General features: G+C 51.8%; 4 protein-coding genes across 4 annotated transcripts; all 4 read left to right on the forward strand.

Moving 5' to 3' along the window:
• Window positions 1-52: 52 nt before the first annotated feature.
• CC1G_04030 (deoxyribose-phosphate aldolase) lies at window positions 53-1,086 on the forward strand (the record flags this gene model as incomplete). The annotated part of the gene is made up of 4 exons (XM_001831087.2): window positions 53-301; window positions 381-472; window positions 532-933; window positions 1,074-1,086. The coding sequence occupies 4 exons, from the start codon at window positions 53-55 to the stop codon at window positions 1,084-1,086; spliced, it is 756 nt and encodes a 251-aa protein (XP_001831139.2).
• Window positions 1,087-1,589: 503 nt separating this feature from the next.
• On the forward strand, window positions 1,590-3,746 carry CC1G_14791 (hypothetical protein; the record flags this gene model as incomplete). Its single annotated transcript, XM_002910767.1, has 11 exons — window positions 1,590-1,637; window positions 1,689-1,698; window positions 1,760-1,921; window positions 2,097-2,125; window positions 2,600-2,654; window positions 3,016-3,081; window positions 3,144-3,200; window positions 3,257-3,349; window positions 3,399-3,462; window positions 3,515-3,566; window positions 3,630-3,746. The coding sequence occupies 11 exons, from the start codon at window positions 1,590-1,592 to the stop codon at window positions 3,744-3,746; spliced, it is 753 nt and encodes a 250-aa protein (XP_002910813.1).
• Window positions 3,747-4,212: 466 nt separating this feature from the next.
• Window positions 4,213-5,281, forward strand: CC1G_14792 (disulfide isomerase; the record flags this gene model as incomplete). The annotated part of the gene is made up of 6 exons (XM_002910768.1): window positions 4,213-4,341; window positions 4,401-4,439; window positions 4,500-4,616; window positions 4,672-4,698; window positions 4,750-4,896; window positions 4,958-5,281. 6 exons carry the CDS (start codon window positions 4,213-4,215, stop codon window positions 5,279-5,281), a joined length of 783 nt encoding a protein of 260 aa, XP_002910814.1.
• A 197-nt stretch (window positions 5,282-5,478) lies between these two features.
• CC1G_04032 (bromodomain and PHD finger-containing protein 3) lies at window positions 5,479-9,796 on the forward strand (the record flags this gene model as incomplete). Its single annotated transcript, XM_001831089.2, has 17 exons — window positions 5,479-5,605; window positions 5,660-5,710; window positions 5,763-5,932; window positions 5,992-6,124; window positions 6,178-6,254; window positions 6,305-6,472; window positions 6,523-6,696; window positions 6,746-7,087; window positions 7,140-7,309; window positions 7,361-7,505; window positions 7,557-8,313; window positions 8,377-9,105; window positions 9,172-9,186; window positions 9,248-9,392; window positions 9,447-9,493; window positions 9,557-9,644; window positions 9,697-9,796. The coding sequence occupies 17 exons, from the start codon at window positions 5,479-5,481 to the stop codon at window positions 9,794-9,796; spliced, it is 3,438 nt and encodes a 1,145-aa protein (XP_001831141.2).
• Between the last annotated feature and the right edge of the window lie 618 nt (window positions 9,797-10,414).

Below are 10,414 nucleotides of genomic sequence, written 5' to 3' on the forward strand. Positions count from 1 at the left end.
CTTCTCTCTTCGTCTCTCTCTTCCCATCCAATCCTCGTCGTACAGACAAAATATGGGCCAAAAAGACGCATCCACCTGGTCAAATGAAACATGGAACTCATTCATTAAAACCAAAATTGAAGAGATTGCCTCGATTTCTCTGAACGATGATATTGATTCCCATCTGGCGCCACTGTCGACGATATCCAACCCAGAAGATCCCCGGTTCCCTTTAACAATCGACCATACCCTGCTCAAGCCCGAGTCAACCCCTGAACAGATTGATAAACTTTGCGACGAGGCCATTCAGTTTGGATTCAAGGTGCGTACCTCTATCTTTGCATAAAAGCCCAGTTCCGACATTGTCCTAGTCTTGCTGCGTTAATGGTCTCTTCGTCAAGCAAGTAGCGGAGCGTCTAAAGGGATCGTCAAGTATCGCTTGCTCTGTGATTGGGTTTCCTCTGGGTGCTGGGTCTGCTCTTGCCAAAGCCGAGTATGTTGGGTCTCTGGCTGTCTATCATCCGGCGAACGAAGGCTGAAGATTCGGTCCAGAGAGGCACGACAGGCGATAGCGGACGGAGCGAAAGAAATCGATACTGTGATACCACTGGGTCTCCTCCTCGCTTCTCCTCCACGATACGCAGAACTGTACCAACACCTCCGCACGATTATCGAGGCTTGCCACTCTGTACCGGTCAAGGTCATCATCGAAACTTCGTTACTTCCGACCAGAGAAGCGAAGATTGCGGCTTCGGTTATCTCAGCGGAAGCCGGTGCTGCCTTCGTCAAAACCTCGACTGGGTTCAGCGGTGGAGGCGCGACGGTGGAAGATGTCAAACTAATGCGATTGGCGACGCGTCATAAGGCGGGAGTCAAGATCAAGGCTTCTGGTGGTGTTCGGACATTGGAAGCGTGCATTGCCATGTTCAAGGCTGGAGCAGAGCGAATTGGAACGTGAGTACCGGCTAACTTGACAATAATCATTCACTGCGACTGAGGCACCACAGGTCATCTGGCGCCAGCATCATGGCCAATACAACGAACGCGGGACCGACAGGAGCTTACTGAACGTATCGGAATCAAATGGTATGTAGTATTCAAATGTAAACATCCTGGGTGCTGCGTTGCGCCAAGAATAGACCTCAGAAGGCGTAATACCCTGGAAGTTGCCGCTCCACTCTATAGCCCCTGTGTTTCCCCTCTCTCACAGACGCCCGCTGAATACAATCGGTTGTCAGCCGAGGAACCTCCGTTGCCCACATCCTTTCGCCAAATCGCGGTCGCCAACGCCTGGGAGTACTCACTTCATTGAAACGATTCCTCATGATCTTGGATGATCACCGAAGGCAATAAAAATGCCTTCACACGAAACGGCGACGTGGAGACTCTCATTGGCCTCGTATTCTCCGGTTGGACTTGGATCATTCTAAAAACAGGGTGCTTCGCTGGCCTTGACGCCGCGATTGAATACATTCTGATCCCCTTCTCGGGTCTTTGCCCCGAGTCTACCGTAACGCGTTACCGGATACAAATGAAACCCGCACTGGCATGCGGCCGTTGACTTCATCCCTGTCCTCTTCTTTCGCTTCTCTCATGCCGTCGCCCATGCCATGGCCTCCAACGCCGCAGAATTGAGCAGTAATGTCATAGCCACGAAGGTGCGTCTGTCCACTCATCCGTGTGGTTTGATGCTGACATTTTTGTCGTAGTATGCCTACGGTAAAAACCCTTGCAAGTACCTATGGAGAGAGGCATGATTTCCTGACGCGCTTAACTGTAGTCGCCGCCGCCACTCTTTTGTTCTGGGATATAGGATTGACGTTCGATGAAGAGGCATGTATTCCAGACTGTTTGTGCGCAAGTTCAGGCATGACGTCGTGTCTCGCAGATCGCAAGGGTGTGGAAGGCCAAAAAGACGTTAGGGACGACACTCTTCTTTTGCGTACGTTGTGCTTGATTGTTCTACCTCGACCCGTCGAGTTCAATCACCAATCGCCATCCCCAGAACCGATACCTCCCCCCTGCCATATTTTTCCTTGACCTAGTCGGTACGAGACCCGCCTCCCTCAGCACTCGAGCGACACGTCCCTAAATTGTCCAAACGTTTCCACTCACAGCCCAATTCATATGGGATCCCAGTGACACAGTGAGTCCCACTTCTGCTCGGCTCCTTTTTGGAGTGGAGCTCAGGAACGTCGAGGGGGTATGTACTAAATTACATCCTTGTTCCTAGTTGTGAGTGACATCGCCGTGCCGACGGCCGTCCATTTTCGTTCCCGGCATCTCATCCCATCTCTTTGCTCCTTGCTCCTAAAGCTGCAAGCAGTACAAGTTGTCTTCGACGCTGCTCGATCTCGTCGCGATAACGGTTGTTGAAGGTGTGTGGGGTGATCATCCTGGGATCTATGATTGGTGAGCTGACTCGGGGACGCTTGGTTATTGCATCCGTAGCGGTGCTCATCATGAGGACGCACGCTCTTTACCAAAGCCAAAGGTTGCTTTACGGCTTGAGCGCTCTGGCTGTCGTAAGTAATCATACCTTTAACGCGGCTCATTCTATATTTGTTGACGCTGCCCTCTTATCTTGGACTGACGAATACTTATCGGTCTGGATTTGTAGGTCGCGATTGTGAACATGACAGCGTGTTTCTTGATCATCTTGCCACACTTGACATGTAAGTTTTGCTTCGATTTCTTTTCGTGTTTCTGATTCTGGTTGCGAGGCCGACACGGGGAGGGTCTGAACTTGAATCTTTTTATTTGACACCTGCGGGAATCTCTCATGGTCTCGCCTATGTGTTCCGTGTGTGTGGGCGTTAGATTGCATGTACTGACGATTGACTTCCGACTTTGTCGTGATTTTTTATGTCGGTTTTGTATAGTCGTCCCGGCGGCGAGGAAGATAGGTCTCGTTGGATGTTTGTCTGGATGCACACATCCCATTTGTCAGCCTCTTCTCATCACCTTTTGGATACCTTTCTTGCTCTTCGAAACCTGTGAGTACCATATTCCCGAATCGCGCTCATTTAATTCCAGTCCTCATTCGCTCTGTCTTGCTTATAGCGGTCTTTCTGTTGACGGCGTGGAAGTCGTACGAAACTTGTAAGAGATTGGCTGTGATTAGCCAGCCCTGCAGTGCAAGCATCCTGACCGACTGTAAATAGATAAGATTGCTAGGAATACCCGGTCATTGAAGTTGGTTACGATTTTGTTTCGGGATGGTATGTCTTTCAAAGTCTCCCCTTCCGCTTCTCATTGACCGCCGTGCTTGGGACAGGATTCATCTATTATATCGGTATGCTTCGTCTTCTTTGTCATCTGTATAACATCGTTGAAACTTTCTGGATTCGCGGAACTTTAGTCATTATCTGTACGTGCTCCCGTTCTACCCTGCCTATCGAGCGCTGATGTGTGTGCAGGTGTCTCTCTCATCAACTTTATGATTTGGATTTTCGACCCTTTCGCGTCGTATTTGGCTGTCGGGTAAGTACATAATGGGTTCTGGACGCCGTTCTAGATCGTGTGGTTGACGGAGAACGTCCCCATCGCAGGTTGATGAAATCTTTGCAGGCAACGATTTGTTCCAGGTAAGCGCCACTTGCGCCCCCTAACTCCTTGTTCCTTCAAAAGCTGACGCGGCGTGCGCTCAGACTGCTATTGAATATTCGGGGCATGCTCGAGCCTCGGGGTGTGATCTGCCCGGACACTGGTCGAACCGACGGATTCACGTTGTCGACAATATCGCAATCGTCTATACGACAGTCTAACTACCAGTTGCCGCCTCCAAGACGGATATCGTGGCCCTCGTTCTCGGGAGATCCGTTCTGTCTGGACGAGCATGAGGCAGGATCCAGCGGAGACCGGAAATGCTCGGAGGAGGGAGTACGGACGGACAGGGGATAGTCACTCTTTTAGACTTTGCATTGTATTTCTAGTAATAAGCATACCACCCTCATTCTTCTCAGCTCTGTGCAATTTACGTCAGGAAAGCAAAAGCAAATGCCAAAGAACCGCCCTTTTGGGCGCTAATCATTCAAGGGACCCTCGGCCCGACATCCCGTCTCCATCAAAACTGACGTGTCACAACGTTTCCGCGCGAATCTATTTATTGCCGCCCGTGATGAGCTCGAATCATTTCTCCTCTTTTCCGACATTGATTCTGTGTGGGCTCTAAGCCTCTAGTTGGGCGAACCGCGACGAACTCGAAGAAACGACCGGAAGGCTGATACTAGGATGTTGCTCACGAATGCTTTGATCGCGTTGGCGTTGACTCCTTCGCTGGTGTCGGCGGCGCTTTTCCCGAGAGATAGTAAAGTGAAGTCGTTGGATGAGAAGGGGTTCAGGAAGGCTATGGAGAAGCCGGTACGTTGGCTGTCTCTGGAACAATTGGAGTTGGGATACTGATGTTATGGCGGGTTTAGGAAACTAGCGTGGTTGCGTTTGTTGCACCTTGGTGTGGGGTACGTTTCCCACTTCGAGACTGGAATTCGATGGGGACTGAAGGGACTGACTTGGGTTAGCACTGTCAACGATTGGTTCCTGAACTGAGCAAAGCGGCGAGCTCGCTGGCCCCGTTGGTGCCCACGTATGCGGTGGATTGCGATGATGATAAGAATAAGCGGTTATGTGCGGAGCAGGTGTGTGCGAGTTGTTGTATGGCTATGGGTGAAGCTGACTGTCTTCGATGTTCAGGGCGTGAAAGGTTTCCCAACAATCAAGGTATGCGTTCTGTCTCAACACTGTGCAACTGTGAGACTTACAGGCCTCTAGATCTTCCCCCGGGGTAAACACCTGAACCCCATTCCATACGAGAGCGAACGGTCAGCGAGTGCCATCTTTAAAGCTGCAAGCCTCCGAATCGCCAACCCACCAAAGAAGCTATACAAGGCTGCAGAGATTCAACCATGGGTGGAGAAGGTGCGTCTCGTCTCTTCCACGTCTACTCAAACGCAGAGCTGACACAGTGTTTTTCCTGCAGAGCACGAAGAAGCCGAGGGCACTGCTGTTGACGAAAGACTCCAAGGTCCCTCTACTCTGGAAGGTCCTCAGCAACAAATACAGCGGGAAGCTCGATCTCGGAACACATCGTGATGAGAAGGGCGAGGCTGCGTCTGCCCTCGGTGTCAGCGAAGGTGGAAAGGGATCCAAGGTCCTCATCTACGCAGCGGGCTCTACGGATCCCGTTCTCTACGAAGGTGCTACGAAGATGGAAGCTTTGAGCAAGTTCTTCGACTCTGTGTTGGACGGCTCTGCGGACCTTTCAAACGTTATTAAGAAGGAACGGGCGAGTGATGAACTATAGTTTTGGATATCCATTTTGTACGCATACCACAGTGTAATTTAACTAGAACTTCAAAATCTACTAGAAGCGCTTGAGTGGCACTGAGAGATAGGGGCTAGATGTCACGTGAGCAAAGCCCGAGCGCGTCACTGAAATCACTTTGAGGGAATCTCCCTGAGTTTGTTGCGGACCATCAACGATTCCCAGTCGCGACGTCGATGGCCAGGGGACCGCGCCATTCGCCAGGGCCTGCGGTAATACCAAAGGCCGAATTCGAGAAGATCAAGGACGATGTATCGACGCAGCCCAACGGCGTGCACGATGGGCAAGCCCGGTCGTTTGGCTGTGAGTACGAAACTGGTTTGCAGGCGACGGTGTTGGGCTGAACTTTGAGCACAGACAATGATTTCTCGGACTTTACGAGACCAGACTACTATATACGACATATAGGTGCGTTTTGAGTGGTGCTTTGGTAGCGATTGGTGACTGAAGACTCGCTTAGAGCCCCTGGAAATCGACCTGGCTCGGCAAGTCGAATACGATATGGACGAGCAAGACCTCGAATGGCTGGAAGCCATCAACAACGAGAGGAAGAAAGAGCAGATGGACAAAATCAGCTACGAGACCTTCGAAATCATCATGGATAGGCTCGAGAAGGAATGGTTTGACTTGGTGCGTAGTATGTCTTTTGGATTTCACCGGGACCAGTACCGACGCTGTGAACGCTTTAGACGAAGAATTTGCCAAAACACGACCTCGCAATGCCCTCAGAAGACTCGACTTGCGCCATTTGTGACGATTCTGAAGGAGAGAACACGAACGCGATTGTGTTTTGCGACGGCTGCAATCTCGCGGTTCACCAAGGTCGGTCCCAGGTGCTCCAATCGAAATTTCGACCCTTTAACCAAATGTTGTAGATTGCTATGGTGTCCCCTACATCCCTGAAGGCCAATGGCTATGCAGAAAGTGTACTGTGTCGCCGGAGAACCCAGTGGTAAGCCCGCTGCTCACACCTATCCCTCCGCATGCTAACCACCCGCGAAGCAATGCATTCTATGTCCCAATGAAGGAGGTGCCTTCAAGCAAACAGTAACCGGCGACTGGGTCCATCTGCTTTGCGCAATCTGGGTGCCTGAAACTCGAGTGGCGAACGAAGTGTTCATGGAGCCTATCACAGGAGGGGAGCAGATATCCAAACAGCGGTGGAAGTTGGTGCGTATTCTCCTCTCTGAACGCGCGCGATATGCTGACTGTCGTTTTAGAAATGCTCACTATGCGAGCAGCGAGGCGGTGCCTGTATTCAGTGCGCAAAGCCATCCTGTTTTGTCGCGTTCCATACCACTTGCGCAAGACAAGAGAAGCTTTTACTGCCAATGAAATCCACCCCAGGAGCGGAGCCGGCCACACTTCAAGCTTACTGCGAGAGGCACTTACCTGTACGCCGTCCCAACAGTCCACCCAGACTGGCGACTGACATTTGAGCAGAGGGAGCAACAAGAAATCCGGACAGCAGCACTAGCCGCCGAGGCGCAGAAGAATGCCCAACTCTCTTCAACGCAGATCTCCAAGACCGCTAGGGCGTATAACAAAACGTACAAACCCGGTCCTCCCATCGTTCCCGCTATCATCGTCAACCGGATTGTCCAGTACATTAACAAGATCAAGATACGGAGGAAGGTTGAGTTCGTGCAACTGGTCTGTCGGTATTGGAGTTTGAAGCGGGAGGCTCGGCGAGGGGCTCCGTTGCTGAAGAGGCTACACTTGGAACCATGGACGGCGAGTGGAGGCAAAATTCAAAGCGACGAGCAGAAGGAGATGAAGCTGGATGTGAGTCCATGTCTACCTCCCGTCCCTGTCTTTGCTAAAGCTGTTATTGTAGCAACTCAAGAGACTCCGTCAAGACCTTGTCAAATTGAAGGCGCTGACCCAGCTGACGCGGTTGCGGGAAATGAGGAAATTGAGGCAAACGGAAATTATACATCAAATTCTATCTACGTCTCTGTTCCCCCATGAAGCAGCCCTACGAATGGCGTTGGAGCACATCATGGCGTAGGTCTCGAAACGTTATCAATGCGATGCCTTTTACTGACTTGACGTCAGGGCCGACCGCAATGACTACTTCAAGAATCCCGTGAACAAAAACGAAGTACCAGACTACTACGACGTGGTTCTAAACCCGATGTGTTGGACGATGATCGAGGATAGGCTGGACAAGCACGAGTACTGGGATGTGCAGACGTTCAAGGTAAGTCATTCCGACCCTTCGAAACGAAGATGTTGACTGGACGTTCTCCAGGACGATATTGACCTAGTCATCGCCAACGCCCTCTTATACAACAAACAAGGGACAGCGCACTTCAAGGTGGCGCTACGACTCAGAACAATGTCGCGACCTATTCTCGAGAAGCTCGACCAGCTCGTCATCCGCCCTCCAGCCGATCCTGCAGCTCCCGCAGCCAGCACCTCCGACGCGTCTTCTACCACAGCTGCGTTACCTGTAATTGGCGACCTGGAACCACCTCTCGAGATACTGGACCTTCTCACTTCCAATGATGCCATAAAGGATGGATTGAACTTGGAATTGAACGAAGACCCCATTGCTTCTCTCTTCAGCTTCGAGTTCGCTAGGTACAAACCACAGCCGCCACCCTCTCCCATCCTTCCGCCTCCCAAACCCAAGAAGAAGAAACGGGACCGGAAGGCGGAGTACGAGAGGGCGAAGGCGAGGAAGGCGGCGAGGGCTTCTTCAGGCACGCCTGCCGTAGAGAGAGCCGCGGGGTCTGCAGAGCCTGGCCCTTCATCCAGTGTCTCTAGTGGAGCTCCCCCAGCAGCGCCTTCGCCCGAATCGCCCACGAGGCCGAAGAAGAGGTCTTCTTCGTCTTCGCAGCCTCTGCCGGGTGCACCTAGGGTGGTGGACGATGTGGACAATCGGGGCTCGTTCCAATTGTTTAATGCTGGGTGGATTTTGCCTGCTGATCATCGCAGAGGTGGGAGAGCTCCTCCTTCGGAGAACAAGACCCCTATGCCTCCTCCGAGGAAGCGACAGAAGACAGGTGTGTAGATCTTTTTTTGGCTTGTCGTTACGCCGCTGTGTCCTGATGGCTGTGCGTTCACAGAACATCCATCGTCTCGGCTTTCGATTGTCAGCACCGCCGCTTCGGAGAACCAGACGCTGGAAACCCCCGCGCCAGAGGACAAAGAACCCAAGGAGGAAGACACGGAGAAGATGGAAGTCGACCTTTCCGAGCCCAAACCCGTTTTTAGCGTTTCTCCGGCGCCGCCCGGTACACCCCTGGTCGGTGATGTCATTTCCAGAACTTCGACAGACGCTGCTGGAAGGATTGTGATTGAGGAGCTCGACACGCCGTACACGAGGAAGCAGAAGAGTATGAGGCGGAAGGCTGAGAAGGAGCGGTTGAGGAGGGAAGCTGAGGCTGCTGGAGCGAGTCAACCGCCCCAAGGCGGTGCTGGTCCTGGTCCTGTTGATGAGACAACTGCTACACCCAGTGCAGCGCCTTCGTCAACATCTAAATCCAAGACCAAGCCACCCAGCAGCAGGAACGCTGTTGCTGGATCTTCCAAACCACCTTCAAGTGGTCGGAGACAAGCTGCGCGGAATGCTCAAGGTACCACCGACGAGGGTTCGGATCTGAGCGAGTTGAGCGATTTACCGAGTGATGAAGGGGATCGGGATGCCGAAGGGGAGGAAGAGGAGGAGGAAGAGGAAGAGGGATCGGCGGATGTACCGGAACAATCTTCACCTGATTCGAAAGGGAAGAAGAATAGGGGTGGGCCGCCTGCTCGGAGGCATCCTAGGAAGGTTACCTACGAGAGTGGGACCTTGGGTATGTTTGGTTTATTCTCCTGGACGTAGTGTGGAGGCTGATTTGCGATTACGTTCTTGCTTGTAGTCTGGGCGAAAGCAGGTATGCAGATTTCGCAAACCCTTGGATTGGTAACCTTTCTGATGTCTTTGGTGTTATACAGAGTCCTACCCTTGGTGGCCAGCTGTGGTGTTCGACATGGACCATCCCGATGTTCCTCCCAACATTGTGGCTGATTTCAAGGCTACAAGGACGAAGAGGAAGATCAAGCTATGGATTGTGAGGTTCTATGATAGGACTAATTCATGGTACGTTGTCGGTCCTACACACCATTCTCCCTCTTTAATTCATGCTCTTCGTAGGCAATATCTACCTCGAGAGAAACTACATCTGTTGGGCGAGGACTCGAGTAAGTTGACATTTACTTCCGTGATTAGCCTCCGAGGCGGGTACTGAGACATTCCCTTGGAAGAACTCGATGCGGATATGTTGGCCCCTCAATCTGTGCACCAGAAGTGGAAGTCCGCGTCGGCACGGCAGACGTGTCGAGATGCCTACAGGTATGGATGACTAGTCGTTTTGGAGAGGAGGATGCGCTGACGAGTATCGCAGGAAAGCGTGTGCTGAGATGGAGACGAAGAGCGATCAGAGCACACCTGGGATTCCAGGTGAGGAAGAAGAAACTCTCGCTGAAAACGAGGACAAGGAGTAAATCCGTTTCGAGGGCCTTGGATTGTGTAACCTTTTATTGGGAAGCGATTGTGCCTTGGTTGCTAGAATGATCGCATAGACGTTTTTGTGCGGTATACTTTATGAGTTATTTTTATTTTGGTTTTCGAAATGGGCTTCTTCTGCCCGTTCTGTATTGTTTTTATTTTTATTTTGTTTAGTTACATTCACGAATTGCTGATATCGCACAAGGTGAATCGGAAGAATCCAGAATGCAGCGATCAGGCCTGGGGAGCTGGACTATGTCTGACACAGAGTATCGTTGCCGCCAGCCTCCCGGCACTACTGTATCTTGAGAATGTTCACAATGTCACGGTTCCCAATTATCCCAAGTCGACAGGGATGGTCGGCCAACGTGTGGCTGAAATCGGCCTTGAATCCAATAAATACAAGAGATCTCGCAGGGGGAACTTGAACACATACTATTAATATAGGGGCGGGAGTTCCCTCATCGATGAGGCCGTTCGACAGGGAGTGAAAGTGGATAGCCTGCCAGGCGATCGGATCCCCTGCCAGGGGGTCGAGACTCGATACCGAGCGGCACTCTCCTGTGCAATTCCGAAGATGCACTCACGTCAGAGCCTGTTGGAACTTCAGGTTG

This window comes from Coprinopsis cinerea, assembly GCF_000182895.1.
Source record: "Coprinopsis cinerea okayama7#130 chromosome 7 map unlocalized cont3.7, whole genome shotgun sequence".
Taxonomy (NCBI): domain Eukaryota; kingdom Fungi; phylum Basidiomycota; class Agaricomycetes; order Agaricales; family Psathyrellaceae; genus Coprinopsis; species Coprinopsis cinerea.